The sequence below is a fragment of the Mastigoproctus giganteus genome, chromosome 9 (genome assembly GCF_048544385.1).
Source record: "Mastigoproctus giganteus isolate SK-2022 chromosome 9, ASM4854438v1, whole genome shotgun sequence".
Taxonomy (NCBI): domain Eukaryota; kingdom Metazoa; phylum Arthropoda; class Arachnida; order Uropygi; family Thelyphonidae; genus Mastigoproctus; species Mastigoproctus giganteus.
In genome coordinates, this window is record NC_143583.1 from 176,652,156 (window position 1) to 176,670,363 (window position 18,208).

General features: G+C 33.2%; 1 protein-coding gene across 5 annotated transcripts in view; it reads right to left on the reverse strand.

The window, feature by feature from the left end:
- The window catches only part of LOC150080903 (syntaxin-binding protein 5-like), a 795,970-nt gene that overhangs the window by 603,754 nt on the left and 174,008 nt on the right, over positions 1 to 18,208 (reverse strand). For all 5 annotated transcript variants that reach the window (XM_090381037.1, XM_090381035.1, XM_090381034.1 and 2 more), the window contains exon 5: positions 2,604 to 2,738. In XM_090381037.1, the coding sequence (XP_090237163.1) occupies positions 2,604 to 2,738 (135 nt within the window). The remainder of the gene's footprint in view (positions 1 to 2,603; positions 2,739 to 18,208) is intronic.

Here is an 18,208-nt window from a genome sequence, read left to right on the forward strand (position 1 = left end):
TATAATGTCAATAAATCTTTTAGCTCTTTTCAACACATACACAATACTACAAGTTCTAATACCTTTTGTACTTTCGGGATGGGGAGGTTCAACATAAAAATGTGATAATGTGACAGAGGAATGTCGAGCAGAAGGTGGGGAAGGAATTGGAGAAAAGAGATGAATCCCCCCTTGGGCTATCCCAGATCTTGAAGATACACTTCATCATTCCTTGGAGAATCAGTTTGATTTTTAAGCAAATCAAACCAAAGTATAAGAATCCTACAGAAATGGTGCAAAAAATGTTGGAGGTCTATTAAAAGCTAACTAAATTAAATCTGAGCATGTTGAATGTTTCAAAGGCTAAAAATAGTTCCCAGCACATAATGGAGTAGAACAATCTTTTTTCCTATAAAGAATACAGGAAAAGTGAGTAGGCAGAATTTTTCAAGTGAGGGACGGAAAAAGGAGCCCCCAGAACATTTTTAGAAAAAAAAAAAACAAAAACAAAATGGAAATAGGTCTGCTATTTTTAGACACCAGAACTGCATGTTTTTGGTATATACAAATAATGTAATAACTGAGCTAAGATGGAGGAGGCAAATATTGCTTAGATGGTGAATGTATACAAAGGAGAGTAAATAATATAAATGCCAGTGGTTTTATACCAAAATTTGCTACATTGTCTGGACCAGAAGAATTAGTAAAGGGCGGGCTCTTGAATTTTATTTCAGTAATAGTATTGGCAAAATGAAGGAAGTATATACAACATCAGCCAAAAAAATGGACATCACCTGTCCATCCCCTCTAATAATTTGTCAAATTCTTCCTTAAATTTATTCAAACTGCCTACTTCCACTGCATCGGATATGATTTAGCCTGAAGTATAAAGGCTGAAGGAGAGGAGGAAGTGAACCGTTATCATAAGTAAACTTACTTCCTTGTATAAATTTTTTTTTGATAATTATCAGTATTTCGAAATATTAATATTAAAATAAATGACCATGGATTTGTGGCTGAAAAAAGGAACTTTAAAAAGAGAAGTAAGTACTTCTAGTATTGCAACTGTGATCGATGAAAACGAATGCAATATTGTCACACTTCAAAGTGAGGATGAACAATCGCAGCCTTTTGTTCCCAAAAATCCAAAGTGAAAAAACAGGAACCAACTAATAAAAGACCAAAACAAAAGTATGATGACAGTTGTTTGAATTTCGGCTTTACGTATGTCAGAAATAAAGGTGCTCCTGATGCACAGTATGTTGTATGTAATAAAATATTAGCAAACAGTGCTTTGGCTCCCGTAAAACTTGTGTTTCATAAGTGTTCCGTAAATATATTGTGAGATGAAAAGTGTTCCATGACTAAAAAAGTTTGGGAAATGTTGTATTAGTGCCACATTACAATTCCTACCGGCAAACTGACAACTATCCTGGTTTTAGGTTCCAAACTAGTAAACACAATAAGATGCAAAATTTGCAGTGATTACAAACTATCTCATTGAAAATATGCTCTGCAATGAAATAAAAAGAAATCATAGCAATTCCAAAAATCATTTCTTTCTATTTCAATACAGAGCAGCATTTTAAGTGAGTAGAGTAAACTTAGATTAGTACATTAAATTAATACAATATATATATATATATATATATATCAGTTTTACTTTACAATTCCTACTGGCAAACTGATGACTATCCTGGTTTGAGGTTCCAAACTAGAAACCACAACAGGATGGTACAAATTGTAATGCAAAATTTACAGGGATTAAAATCTACTCATTGAACGCACTCTCTGCAATGAAATAGAAAGAAATGATATCTATTCCAAAAATCATAAATTTCTTTCTATTTTAAATACAGAATAGTGAGTAGATTAAACTTAGGTTAGTACATTAAAATAAATATTAGACACATTACAATTCCTGCTAGCAAACTGATGACCCTCCTGGTCTGAGGTTCTGAACTAGTAACCACAATAGGATGGTAGGAACTGTAACAGTTCTATGCTATTCCTTTGTTATTTGTATTATTTTATTATTGTAATCTAGTGTAACATTTTCATCACGTATAGTTTCTAATCCCAGTACAAGAAGCTCATCAACAATTACACTGAATCCTGTGTTTCACTTCCAAAATCCTTATGGTGAAGGGATAAAACTGAAGTAAAATTTCATGTGATCGATTTATTTTATTACTTAAAATGCATTTATCCAAACATGTCGAAAAAACACAGAATCCCTGTATGTCTATTTTATATTTCAATATTTTTGCCTATATAAAAATAAAATAAAAATATTTTAGTTTGCACTTAGTTATTTGTTGTGACTTTTTCAACAAAATTATGTTGCCAAATGGGAACATTAACCACTAACCAGTCTCAAAAGCTATACATTAGCAAAAAAATAAAATAAAATAAATAAATAAATAAAATAATAATAATAAAATAATGTGATAATTACTAAATACATATTTGTCCTTGTCATAAAAATATTAAACTTAACTATTTATTCTTTAGTTAAAATATTTTCCTAATGAAAGATTAAGGCTTAAAGCTTTAATATTAGAAGCTAAAAGTAATTTTATATTTAATTTAAAAGCTTCATGAGTAAAAAATAGCAAGCTAACATTTCTATGGCTTTGTTCCAATTTATCACATATCCTGAGAGTAGAAAGGACTCAATGTTGACAACATGGATATTACCCTTTTCTGTGCCAATGTACAACCATTTGCTTTGGAAGGGTAAATGACAATGAGTTATCCTGCAATAAAAAAAAAAAAGCATTTAAAAACTTAATAAATCACATTTTTCCATTGATTATTTTATTACTGTACTATGACTAATAATATAGTTACCATTCTTTAAAAGAAAGTATCAAAAATTGGCAAAATTAGCATGCTATACAAAACATGGTGCAATTGTGAACACTTCAGTACACATCACACTAGTCATATTTTCTACCTAACACACAAAACTTAACTGTATTAAATTAGGATATAATCACTATCATGGAATATTCTCACATTTTAAGTCTTATAAATGTTGAAATATAATGTTCTTCTGTCTTACCATACTGAACTGTATTGTATCATTTCCATATATGATGGAAACAGAACGAGAAAGTGAAGAATAAGAATTGTTACTTGTGCTCTATCATTGTAAATAGTACTGATAACAACACCAAATGTTAAATCAATGAAATAAGAAATGAATTTAATAATTTATTTCATTGATCATTTAAAATGCAGGGTAATTCAAAAGTAGCTTCAGAAATTTGTAAGCATGTAACTCGGTGTTTGAACTTAGTAAATCATAACAAGCAGTGAATGAAAAACATTGTTTCCATGTTTTTTCCGAAGTCATGCGCTACACATTAGGGTCTTGTATAGGTCCAGCGAATTCGACTTGCACCCATAGTAACTGAAACTTCACCCAAACCCAATGACCATTTGTAAAAAAAAAAAAAAAAAAAACCATTAAGAAAATGTCTTAATTTTTTTTTTATATATCAATAATAATGCACTAAATCATTATTGCATATAATAAATAAAAACTAGAAAAAAAAATGTACTGAAAATATATTAATAGCATAATTGTATGGTGGATGGTCAAAGAGTCAAAATATCTAATTTATCAGGATAAGCAAAAGAAACTGCAAAACATTCTGCAAAAAAGATGTTTGACTACATATTCCACAATATGATATCATCATTATTTTGTATTCTTCTTCTGCAGTGTGATTTTAATGTAATAAAATGTTAATAAATTTGTTATTTATAATAATAAATAAAATTTATAATAAACATTTATAATAAATATGTTAATAAATATGTAATAAATTTGTTAATATAATAAAACCCCATTTTATTACATTTTTATGACATTTAAATGTAATTTACATTAGTGTAATTTTAGTCGACTATGGCTGTCCCTTTATATTTTATTGGTAGTGACTTTTGATCATCTTAAAAGTCTGCAATAAGGGCAAGCATAGAAACAAAATTTAACAAGTAGATGTAATATTATTTTATTTTAAACAACAATCTGATCATAAAGCACAAATTCAATAAAATGTTGTTGAATAAATTAATAAAATGAAAGAGTGCAATTAAAAATAACAGCATAAATCAAATAAAAATACATTATGCAAACATTAAAGGAAGCCATGAAATCGAAATATCGTACATCAGGGAAATAGTGAATACAATTAGAAAACTTAATTATTGAAAAGTTAATAAAACAAAATTGATCAAATGGGTCAAAGCCAAAATGGACAAAGTAAAAATAGAACATGTTATTAACACACAAACAAAAAAAATCCTCTAAATCAGTGGTCTCCAAACTTTTTTTGGTTGCCCACTCTTATTTTACTTAAAAGAACTAGCATGCACCCCGGAATAAAAAATTAAACATATAAGTTTAATATATTTTTTTATTTATAAATCATTTACATGGAAGGCATATCTAAAAATTTTAAAAGATCACAAATAAAAAAATACAAAACAAAATTAAATTGAAGTTCAAAGTACAAAATGATATGAAATCATTAATGTAACAAATGTAGTAAATGTAATGTAATACTATTTGCTTTATTTATGAAAAATTTACATGATATGCATTATATCTAGAATTACATATAATTTGAAAAGATCAACAATCTAATTCGATGCAAAAATACAAAACAAAATTGAAATTAAAGTACAAAGTGGTATAAATCAAATCAACAGCACTTTTTAGTGGGAACAATGTGCTTGAATATTTTTCATTATTGCGGTATATCTTGGGACACAGCTACCTGAAGATCTGTTTCCAAGTTAAGTTTATTTCTAAAAGTGGTTATAATAATAGTCATTGCAGAGAAAGTTACCTCACATAGGTACGTTGATTCAAATGGAAGGATTGCACTGCTCACTCTGCTTACCAAATCAGGATAATCATTTTTCAAACCCATCCAGAAATTATGCAATGGTTTTTTGTGAAATTCAGCTCATAAATTTCCATCTTCCTTAATGTCATCAGCTGTTCTTGGGCAGTGATTGGTAGATATTGAATCTTTACGGTTTCAACAAATGGACTAAAACCCATTGATATTCTTCGTTTGACATATTTCCAAACAAATTTGAAAATTCTGTTTCCAATTTTTGTAAGTGTCCAAGTATAGTTGTTTTTATTAGTTTTTATTAGTGATACAGTATATTCAAATCATTTTCAACAGAAAAATCACTTAACGATGGAAACATTTCCAAATAGCTTTTTTCAAACTGCTCTCTCCAGATTGAGTTTTTTCTAAAAGAAATTACCTTCTTGCACATCCTTAAAACATCACCTTTACCTTGGAGAGATAGATTAAGAGTGTTCACTTTTTCGAAAATGTCTGCAAGATAACACACTAGTGATCTCATCACAAAAATGGCCCATTTGCAACCTTTCTCTTTTTCTAAAAGAAAAATCTGTAACTCATTTTTGAGAACTTTACTGTGCAATAACCAACATACCTCTGTGATATAAAAGATCTTCATGGTCACTTCCCATCTCATTACAAAGTATTTTGAAAACTCAAAGGACTTATTTTAATAAAATTAACCACATTAAACACATCTTGCAGCACTTCATGTATTTTGGATTTCAATTTCTTTGCTGCAATAACTTGCCTATGAATGATACAATGAATGAATTTCACTTGTAGTGCTATTTCAAGAACTTTGCCATTAAATCTTTTTTTGTTCCAGTCAAAGCAGCCACTCTATCTGTAATAATACTCAGTTTTTCCACAAAATTGTTTTTATTGAAGAAATCGTCCACTGTTGAGAATATATCTTCTCCAGTACACCTTTCTTTGAGTGGCTCACAAAAAAGCATATTCTTCTTGTATTTTCAATATTAAAATAGAATCTAACAAATACCAAAAGCTGAGACATGTTAGCTACATCTGTACTTTCGTCCAACTGCAGAGCAAATTTCCCACACAGAGTTATTTGTTCCATTATCTGCATCTTTAAATCATCTGCAATGGTTTCTATTTGTGTTCCAACGGTATTTGCCGACAATGGAATTGACTAAGTTTGTCAGCACACTTTTTACTGTGTATGATTTCCATCATGCTTACTGCAGCAAGCAGAACTAGGGTTTCACCAATGGTGTGCGGCTTCTCTTTTGCAATAAGGCAGGAAATCTCATGAGACGCATGTAAACATTTGTCATTAATTTTCTTAAAGTTTTGCAAAATGGCAGTCAGATTATACATAATTTTAAATGCTGTTGAAAAAATTGTAAAGGTTTTTCTTCATGATCTGGGTACTTAGTTTTTAAATGTCTTGTCAATGGTGATGGTTCCATGCTATCATTAGCTAATATCTCAAGACAGAGTACACATTTGGGATGTGGTTCATCAGTGATGATGATAAATATAAAACCAAAATTTAAAGTCTTCTTGATAATTTCAAATTTTCTAAGAAAGGTTCTTATTCAAAATTAAGTCAGCATCATTCTTAGTTCGCAATGTGGTTGATGATGTGCTCATACTAGGAAAAATATCAGTTTCAGTATGTTCTTGTTGGTCGTTTGCAGAAGTATCAATTCAAGGTTTCTTTGTACCTATCTTAATAAGCCAGCTGTCTATTTTGTGGTGGTGTCTAATGTGAAATCAATTTAATTAGTGAATTAACATGTTATAAACAGAACTGGGAAAGATCTTTATTAAAAGTATTTTAAATACAAGATACTTTTTTTCAAATATATTTTAAAATACTAAATACAAAAACCTTAAAAAAAAGTATTTTAAAAACTTGTTAAGTGTTTTAAATACTTAAAAAGTATTTAAATACTTGAAAGCATCTACATAATTTAAATTATCTTGGATACTCCCAAAATACTTAAGTATTTAAATACTTTTTAAGTACCTTAAATACTTTTTCTAAAGGATACCAAATATTTTTCAAAATTATCTTTCATTTTAAATACAAGATACTGAGAATAAAAAGGATTTAAGTTACTAAAAATATTTAATATTATTTAAATGCTTCCAAGCTCTGGTGATAAATACATGTGAAGATTCTTACCGTGGTGTTTTTAAAATATAAACACAATTCCGTAAGTAACAATAGCCTACAGACAAATACAGCTATGATGCTCATGACGGCAGTACAGCTCAGCGATAGCTGCAAGCACAATCCATCCTTTCTTGATCTACATCTGTTCAGTAAGTTAAACAAGGTTAGAAGATATACTTTGAGCCAGCAGAGAGCACGTGGCTACTTCGTTTCGGACATGGGCGAAACAGACAGCATGATCAAATAAAGCCGTGCAAACAAACAAAGCCACATATTGAAGTATAAAAAATTTTTATTTATAATTTTTATTTTCAATTAAGTTTTGAAAAACATTAAGTTTTCATAATTAATAAATATTTATTTATTGTGGTTTATCTCGTGCACCCCATGGATCATCTCGCGCACCCAACTTTGGAGACCACTGCTCTAAATCACGGTCGATGCACAAACATGAGCTGTTGTTTTTAACTTTTATTTAAAGTCATGGAACATAAGAGGTACAAGTTCCTTCTTTAAGATATTGCCACATACATTGTGCCACTTAAATGGTTCACATTCCTTGTTATCTTTCTTAGCAACTAAAGTTTTTTTTCAATAAGGATGTGAAATCAAAGAAATTGTCTTCTGTCATCTCGTGCTCAGTAAGTTGTTTCTTTCCTGTAGATTTTAACTAGCCAATACCAGTCATGAGGGTGGTTTATGAGAAATGGAAGACTTTTCTTTTTCTTCTTGATTAGGGTGTAATCCACATCAAACTCTGTGTGTGTGTGTGTGTGTGTGTGTGTGTGTGTGTGTGTGTGTGTAGTAGTAGTGGCACATGATGCAAGAAAGCAAGTGTAGGAGCTTATGCAGCATCAGCCAAAAAAAAAAAAAAAAAAATCACACCATTCCCTCCAAATGCCTGTCCAATGTGTGTGTGTGTGTGTGTGTGTGACCCAAGATCAAAATTTATGATTAATTGCAGTAAAATAAGGAAAATTAACCATGGTCTTTAACATCTTCTGGAAAACTACTTAAAAGGTGGTACAAGCAAGATGCAATTTCGTTAGCTCCTCTCCCTGCTACAGCTTCGTCCCACATGAAATTTGTGGATTTGACAGTTTCTGTGTCATGCATAGTTAAATTGAATGTTCACAAATGGCATTTGTAAAATGCAACCAAAGAACAAACAAATGCCATTGGTAGACACTACTGCAGGTCAAACGTGATTTTTTTTATCATTCTTCGCTACATCTTGGTCCCTTTTGAATTCATATGCCAGGTCTGCATTTATTAGTGGGCTTTCAATGCATTTTCTGCTTCAGATTTATTTGTTTCATTTGAGGTTTCCATTGCTACTTTAATTTTTTTTTAAGGGTGTCATATCTGCGACAAGTGTCAATTTTTGGTTTTTTTAAACAAGTTCATGTTGTGGAACTCATCATACAGTTTTATAGGCACCGGGTTCTGGGTCTTTTCACAATACAGATTATAACATGATAGGAATATTTAAATGAGAAGGAAGATATTTCTTATCATTTTTCCTTCTTGTATAATGACCTTCAAGAGAGGGGAAAGATTGTATATGGGTTCTTACTTCTTCAATCTTCTTCTAACTATAGAAAGCTTACCCTGTTGATCAGGTGTTGTAATATCAGATGTACTTAATGACTTGTTCTTCAGAATGCACCTTATATACTTTTCTTTTTTATGAAGAGTTTTACTGAAAGTCCTTACACACAGTATTTCTGATTCCATGGAGCTGGGGAAAAAAAAAAAACATTCATTAGTAACTTGTCTTGTTTTGGAGTCATCAGGTTTTCTTTTTCAGGTGACAACTTTATCTATGGTACTGATATGTGCAGCTAAAGCCACTCTCATCTCAGGAACCCAGGTTCCAGTACTCATCAAAAATGGCACTCTGCACTTTCCTGTATAAGAATAAGTAACACTTGTTTCCACATTCTTTTAGTGACTTGATTTCTCTTCCTTCATAAAGTATGCTTTCCCAGCATTCTTTTTTTTCTTTCCTTTCTTTACGAACTTTCCTTGTCCACTGTCTTTCAATTTGTTTAGAACCAGGCTCTCAATCTACGGGTTTCTTTTCAATGTCTGCAGTATTATTGTCTATAGAAACCACTGGTGAAAGAGCTTCAACGTTATTTTCTTCTTCACTATAAGTTCCTTTTTCAAAAAAAAAAAGAAGCTAAAGGAGAGCAGTGAACATTTTTTAAATGATCGAAAATGGATTGATTTTCAGTTAACTGATTTAGCCCACATATCAAGATCTAAAATATCAGTTATTACTATCTTGAAAATATTCCTTATTTTCCATTTTACCTTCTTTAATGAGCCTTTTTTTTCCTTCATTTTTACATACTCTTCATCAGCATTGTATCCAGGTATCATCGTAAGGGGGAAGAGGATGGCGACCAGGTTTTTGAGTGGTTTTTTTTTTTTTTTTTTTTTTTAGATAGACCTAGGAACGATTAGATAGACCTAGGAATAATGTTTGATTATCTTTATTTGAATATTAGGAAGGCATGTGAATAATAATACATATTAATCACAAAAAATGACAATATATTATTTCCAAATATTTGGCAATACAACAGAGCTTCTTTAATTCTGAATTTTTTGGGTGGCACATGTCCTCTCCCCCCCCCCCCCACATGGCCCTGTTCTTCATCACTGCTTTCACTTTCTACAAAGGAGAGGTAAGTTTTGCCAAAATTGCCATCATCTTGCACTTCATCCAACAGGGAAGATAACTTCACATTATTCTGCAATGATAATGGTTTACAAGATTTTTTCTTTTTCACCTTCACAACATTCTTCCATGTACTTCAATAATTCAGTACCCAATTGAGGAAGTAGGGATGAATGTGAAGAGTTCATTTCGGCAGCATTCACATCTGAAACAGATTAGTTGACAAAGAATGTGAATACAAGTCAAATTAGTTTTAAAGGGCATGATAAGTTACAATTCTTTATATTACACATCTTTAGGTTATCACAAAATAGACTTGAATTTTGTTAAATAATATGGTGGGATAAAGAATTTCTATTTAAATGCATGTAAGTTAGCTTCAAAGATAATGACCAAGTCTACTAATCCACCCTTTAATTTGTTGTGTTCATTTTTTATAAAGCCATAGTCTTCCATTTTTCATAATTATAGTAAACACTAATGATGTTCTATGAGTAAAACTTGACAGTTTATCTGCAAAATATTACCACTCACAATACACAAACAACAGAAACTCCAATTAAGGCTTCTTTCCCGGGAATCCAGGATCCCATTTTCCTGGGAATTCGAAAATTCTGGGGAAATTAAATTGTCTTAAATTTTATTTTTTAATATAATGATATGCAATAATGAGTTATGAGATACTGATTATGGATTATGAAAGGGTTACTGCAATTCCAGGCATCTCATCTATACCCAAGTAATGCTTGACAACTGACACCATGGTTGCCAAGTTTCGTGCTTGGTGTATTACCAAATCTACCAAGAATTAATTCTCGATTTTATTGCCAATTACTCAAAAAATAAAAAAATAAAATATATACAGTGGTGAGCTTTGCAAGCCCATTGTTGAGATGATCATTTATTTTACAAATTAAATCCTGAATTCAATTATTGAGTATCCAGAGACGAAACTACATGGGACAAGCGGGACACCTTCCCCAGCATTCGATCAGTTATGTATTTTAAAATTGCCTCATTTTTAATTTTATTAGTTGGACCTCTGTTTAACCAACTTCTTTATAGTGAATTTTTTTGATTTTCCCCTTTGTAATTACATTTAAAATAGTTTCCATTGAACAAAGAAAATTTCCATGTAATGAATGGATTATGAGACAACTCTGTATGCATTGTTCTCACCTTGGGTCTTTACACAATTAGAAAGTGTAAATTAAGGGTGAAAGGGATTACCGTTTCACAATGTTAGTGTGTGTTCCTAAAACCTGCAGTCATATACCTAGAAGTCGCACTCGTCAATGTGCTTTCCATAGCCAGTCAGAGGATTAAGAAGATTCCCAACACAGACAATAGCCTCTGGTCAACCTGTGTGGTGGTTCCCCTTTACTCTGACAAACAGGCATATGTTTTTCAGAGAAGCGAGTGATCTACACTTTCCAGTAAATTTCTCCTGTCTATGTTTACATGGTCACAGTAGCTGAATATCCGTGTGATTCTGACATTTTGCACTGTATTCAAAGAACTAGTGACAGTAGCAACGTAAGGGGGGATTGAGGTTAACTAAGATATTATATGAACTCTACGAAGATGAAATGTTGGCAGATTTTGAAACTTCTTCAAGCCTTTCCCTGTGCAGAAAATGTTCTAAAATATAATGGCATACAGGCAATAATTAAAAAACAAAAAAATGTATGCATTATATCACCAAATTCCAAAAAAACCGGCATGAATTAAGGATTATTGCTAAAGAACTCTGATGTGGAAACTATAAAAATCGGTCGTGTGTTCAGGCCACAATGAGCAGCTTGTAGCTCGCGGACGGCAATTGCGGGTTGAAGGAATTATCCCGCTTTATGCAAACATTTTGAATCAGAAGTTAAATTTTCGGGATTATTAAACTGACTTTTTAATGTGGAATTTCTTAACGATTTAGCACTAATGATCGAAATCCTGCAGGAGCTCTCTTACCTTTCAGAAGCTTTACAGAATCACTATGGTAAAAGCAGATAAATTAATTATTCGAATAGTAACGAATGGGCCTGGTGTACTGGGGTCCATGGTTTTAATAACATACACGTAAAAGTTATAAATCCAGTTTAATGTAAGAATACAAATATATACTAACAGTAGCTTTCGAGACGGATCTCGAAGGTCCTTAGAAATTACAACATCAAATGTGTGCAATTACCCTGCAGGAACCTACGTTCACTTGTCTCCAGTGTGAAGACCCCTGTCACACCTGTCTTACACAGCAATGTAATATATCGCATCACCTGTAGAGACTGTAGCAGTTGCTACATAGGAGAAACATCAAGGCATCTCCAAGATCGCCTTACGGAACACGACAGAGCAATCCGGCTTGCCGAAACTGACTAGTCCGCGGTCGCAGAACATTTTTGGGCCACCAACCACGATCTTGACCCCCAAACGTGACTTTGAAATAGTAGACCACTCACGACACTTTCGCCACCGCCTATGGCTAGAGTCACTCAACATAGTAAACAATCCAAAGGCATTAAATCGCCAAAAAGGCATACGTCTACACCCCATCCTAGAGACAGCCGTTTTAGTGCTAGATGATCAGTGGGTAGAAAGCAGCGCACGTCCGTGCAACAACAATGACGCATGATTAACGTGCCTCACTCAGCTCATTGCACTTATCCGTTGTATTTTGTATTTAAATGTCAGTTGATGAAGAGACACGCGTCTCGAAAGCTACTGTTAGTATATATTTGTATTCTTACATTAAACTGGATTTATAACTTATATGTGTATGTTATTAATTATTCGAACTACATATGCTATTTCTAATTTGAAAAATTCCAAAAGAAATTATGACGCTAAAATTGATCATGTTGAAGTGGAAAGAATTTGAAGGAATCAAATTCGAAAGTAAGAACACATTTAAAATATTACCTCGTGACAAGTTATTAAATACATTGTTTAATCCTTAAAGGATAAGTTATTAATGCAACAGAGCGATTTTAAATTAAATAATGATTCCACTGACGATGAGGAATTGAAATAAATTTTATAAATATGCTACCTGAAATTGTGGAATATGAAAACTTTTCTTCTCAGTGGTCGATTGGTGAAAACCAAATAAGAAATTTAAAATATGAAATAGAAATTAATCATTTTAAAGATTTTGTCAAAGACAATTTAGCTTTAAAACTGAGTGAAATTCCCCTTTCAATTAACAAAGCCAGAAATATTTTTGAAACCATTGCAATTAGCAGTGATGAAGCTGAGCGAGCTTTCAGTGAATGAATGAATAATGTTGACAATTAAACATGTTACAGATTATTATGATCTAATTGGAAAATCATTGCTTCAATTTGATCCGGATCGCTATGTCAAATCATTCCTCTGTAATCATCACTCAGCTATTGAGCAAAGCAGATCGACAACAAATATTAATAAAGTAAATTGCATATGGCAATTTTTAGAATAAATTTTTCTTGAATATTTGTGTAATAATTGTTTTTCATGTAATATTTGTTTTTATACTGTGGAATGTTTTGTAATAGTTGTTATTTGTGATATGGGAAATATCTGATGTTATTTTTTATTTGCAATATTAAAATTTTATCAGGACAAAATGTATCCTTTATTTCCTGAGTTGTTAAAAAAAAAGACGAATAAAAAATTTGTGCATATGCAGAGCATGAGCGGTAGATGGTTTATGTGAAACATCCTTTGCGTTTCTTTTAGATATTTTGATTTGTATATTGATTATGAAATAAAAGAGCTTTTGTATTGTAAATATTTTATTGAACATGTGTGAATTTTCATAATTTCTGGAAGACAAGTAAGAGATGTATACTTGCAATCGCAAGTATACATCTGATCTTGTAGTTGAAATGACATATGCAGCTGTTAGGGGAACCTAACAATGGAATGTAACGAAAATGTGAGATGAAAAAAGAAATTGTTGACAAATATTTGTATTGTTACCGTCATATGACAAATACTTGTATTGTTGCAGTCATATGATAAACACTTGTATTCTCACAGTCATTTGACAAATACTTTTATTGTTGCAATCATACTTACTGCAGTAGTAACTTCAGGAAGTATGATTGTGATGTCGTACTGAAAAATTCTAAAATGAACTTCAGACATTATTGTATTGAGATATCATTGTAAGGGGAGGCATGACGATGAGGTTTTTATGTTTTTTTTAGATAGACCTTATACAAATACACTTATACGCATGGTTAATGGGGTAACAAGTCCCATCTGTCCACCCCCCCCAACTATAATTGCACTTGAACCAACCCACATTGTACCCAAAACCCAACTCGTAAATAACAAAAAAGACATTAAGAAAACTTTTAATAAATTTTTTACATGTCAGTAGCAATGCATAATTAGTTTTAAATTAAAATAAATCAATCAATAATATTAGTATTTTAGCGCACTGTATGTAATACATAAAAATAACAAATAATATATAATTAAAAAAAAAAAACAAACATTCATAATGTTTTCAAATTTTAAGTGGCGGTGCAGAAACAGGACACCAGCAGTTTCTGGGTTCAGCTGTATAAGAAATTCAGTTGCAGAAAACTCTTTCACTTACTGCACTGCCCATTGGGCAGGGACAGCAAGAAGTAAATACAGACAGTAAGAAACAAAAATACAGATGATTTTGTGTATATGATGATAAGCTTTAAATTATACAGTAATTTTAAATTTACCACGATGAATGTAATCCTAAGTTCATATTCTTTATAACTGAAATTTTTGGGAAACTTTTAATGATGTTCTTCTTTCAGTTTTGTGATAAAAGATTATTTTTATTGTTGATTCAATTTGTAATTTTGAAGCACTGAGTGCAAAGTTCAGAAAGAATATAACATCAATTCAGAGCCCTCGAGGGTAACAGAGTTGGTATAATCACCATCCTCCCCACACCAGGTTGGAAAAAAAAAGTTTGAATCCTATTAACGATGCAAGGAATATTTATGAATATTTTTCACAATATGGCAGAGTTGATCAGTCTGAGGCAAGGGTAGTATGATTTTTTTCTCCTGTAAACTGAGGTTTTTTGTCTAGCAAATTGACCTGAGAACCCATGCAATATACAGACATATTATATATGCCCTTAAGCTGACTGCACGTGTGAGGGGGCATTCAATAAATTATCTACCTAAGGTACTTCCCAGTTACATTTCAATGATTTATGATTTATCGTGTTCCTACATTAACTTGAATTGTACTGATTTTTAACATACTATGTTTTTTAGGTTGTGCTGCTGTAACAGAAAAAAGGAAGACACCTGTATCAAATAATGGCTTTGTTGAAATAGTAGCATTGTTCGGTCATCAATTTTCTCACCAAAGAAGGAAATGGGTCAATGCCATAAAGAAATGCCCTACACAGTCACGGTGAAAGGATGGTGGTTGTGTATGGCAATAGTGGACCTTCAGTGCACAAGCCTTTCATGAATGGCCTTTGGCCAATTTCTTTCTTTGGTAGAAAGTCCATCAAAGATTAGCATTAGTAGAGACATATGATGCAAGAAAGCAAGGTTATAAGCATTAGCCAAAAAAAAAAAAAAAAAAAAAAACACACCCATTTCACCGATCCATTCACTCCAAATGTTTGTCTAGTTCTGCCTTAAACTTATTTAAGTTGTTGACCTCCACTACAACAAATGGAAGTTTGTTCCTATTATCAACCGCCTGCTGGCTAAAGGCAAATTTCCGCACATTTATCCTACAATTGTCTTTCCTCAATTTGAATTTATGTCCACTCATGTGAGTAATCTGAGCATGAGATAGACTCCCATTAGCACTGAGATTGCTCAAACGATTCAAGGCCATATGCACCTCAATTAGATCACCTTGCAGGTGCCCAGTCTCCAGAATCTGCAATTTGCAGAATTTAAGCCTTTCTTGGTAACACCAACCCTTTGTTCCACTCACAAATCTCGTTGCCCTTCTCCGTACTCGTTCCAGCAGCTCTAAACCTTTCCTAAAACGAGGCTTCAAGACCTGTACACGGTACTCAAGGTGTGGCCTGACCATTGCCTTATACAAGGGGACAATCACCCCCTTATCCCTGCTAGCAAAACTGCTGTATATCACTGACAATACACCATAAGCTACTCTTGCAGCCTGTCTGCATTGCTCAGAAAACTTCATATATGACTACACAATTACCCCCGGGTCCTTTTCATTTTCCACTATCCTGAGTGTAGTACCACCTATGGGGTTACTGCTACCCATATGCACTACTTTACATTTGTCAATGTTAAACTTCATTGCCACCTCCCAGCCCATCTGCTCAATTTTCCAGATCCCATTGTAGTAGCATACTACCATTACTGTTTTTATCAATCATGCCAACCTTTGTATCATCTGAAAACTTTGTATTTAACCCTGATATATACCTTCATCAGTATCATTGATAAATACCGAAAACAACAATGGTCCTAACACTGAACCCTTGGGGACTCCACTAATAGCGTTAGTCCATGAAGAGCAGTGTCCATTGATAACCACTCTCTGTCTTCTCCCACTCAACCATCCTTTTATCCATTGTAGCAAATTGCCCTTAATACCATACTGCTCCAATTTGTACAGTAGCCTTCCATGTGCCATAGTAGCAAAAGCTTTCTTAAAATTCAAATATATGATATCAAAATTATTTTTTGCATCCAGTTCCTTTCTCACCACATCATAGTATCCAATCAAATTTGTCAGACAAGACTTCCCCTTAACAAACCCATGCTGCATCTGAACTATAACTGCAGTCTTGTCTAGATGAGCCTGCATTGTTTCCTTAACCGATGACTCCATTATTTTCCATGGAACAGAAGCTAGACTAACAGGTCTGTAATTACTCATATCATCCTTTGATCCTCCTTTGTGAATTGGGGACACATTTGCACATTTCCAGTCCATGAGGACCTCCCCTGAGTCCTAGGAAGCTTTCATAATTATGGCTAAGGGTTTGCTTACTTCCTTTAATATAATTGGATAGATCCCATCCACCCCAGGTGCCCTTCTTATGTTCAATTTCGACAATTTCTCCTCCACTTTACTGTCAGTTATTACAAAATAATTTAGCTCCCTGCCAGAGTTTGATAAGTTTCTGGCCTCCACTTATCTACAGACCTCCTCTTCCTCATGTGTAAACGTAGATGCAAAATACTCATTCAGTTTGTTAGCTACCTCAGCAAGTTCATCAACAATCGAACCGTTGATGTAGTAGTAGTGGCATGTGATGCAAGAAAGCAAATGTATGAGCTTATGCAGCATCAGCCAACAAAAAAAAAAAAAAAAAAAATCAAACCATTCTCTCCAAATGACTGTCCAGTTCCTCCTTAAATTTATTCAACCTATCAACTTCCACAACGACAGATGGAAGTTTGTTCCAGCAATTAACCACCAGTTGGCTAAAGGCAAATTTCCGCACATCTATTCTACATCTGTCTTTTCTTAATTTGAATTTATGCCCCCTTAGGTTCGTAATCTGAACAAGTGGAAGGATCCCATCAGAATTCAGCGTGCTCAACCCATTCAAGGCCTTATATACCTCAATCAGATCACCGCGCAGGTGCCTAGTCTCCAGCCACCGCAATTTGCAGAACTTAAGCCTCTCTTGGTAAGAGGATCCCTTCATTCCCCTCATCAATCTTGTTGCCCTTCTCTGTACACACTCAAGTAAATCTACATCCTTCCTAAAATGAGGCCTCCAGACCTGTGCGCAGTACTCAAGGCGTGGCCTGACCATTGCCTTATACAGAGGGATAATCACCTCCTTTTCCCTGCTGGCAAAATTCCTATATATCATTGACAAAACCCCATGACCTGCCCTGGCAGCCTGTCTGCATTGCTCAGAAAACTTCATATCTGCCTGCACAATTACTCCCAGGTCTTTTTCATTTTCTACCACCTTAAGTGTAGTACCACACAGTTGGTACGTTTCTCTGGGGTTACTTCTACCCATATGCAGTACTTTGCATTTGTCAAGATTAAACTTCAGTTGCCACTTCTTAGCCCATCTGCCCAAATTATCTAGATCCTGTTGCATGTCAATCTGATTCTACCCCTTCCTGTTACTGTTTACACAAGTAAAGAAGTCTTTACTGTTTTTCTTTGCATTGTTTGCCAAAGATTTCTCATAATCTGCCTTTGCTTGCCTAATAGCCTTTGTGACTTGATTACAGACTATCTTATATCTACCATAAGCATTGATGCCTTCTGATAATTTTTCTTCTGACAGAGAAGAAAAATGCCTTCCATGCATTTTTCTTCTCTGTCTCATTAGGTCATCTGACATCCATTTGGGCCTAAACCTTGAACAGTATTTCTTAGTTGGTATGAAAAGCCTGATAGCTTTCAAGATTAATTCCTTGAATGCTTCCCATTTAGAATTTGCTGTTAGTAACATCATCAGTTGGTCCCACTGTATAGAATTCTAAAAAAATCTGAGACTACTGTAGCCACCTTTACAAAAGGAAAAAACCTTTCCCTTTACCC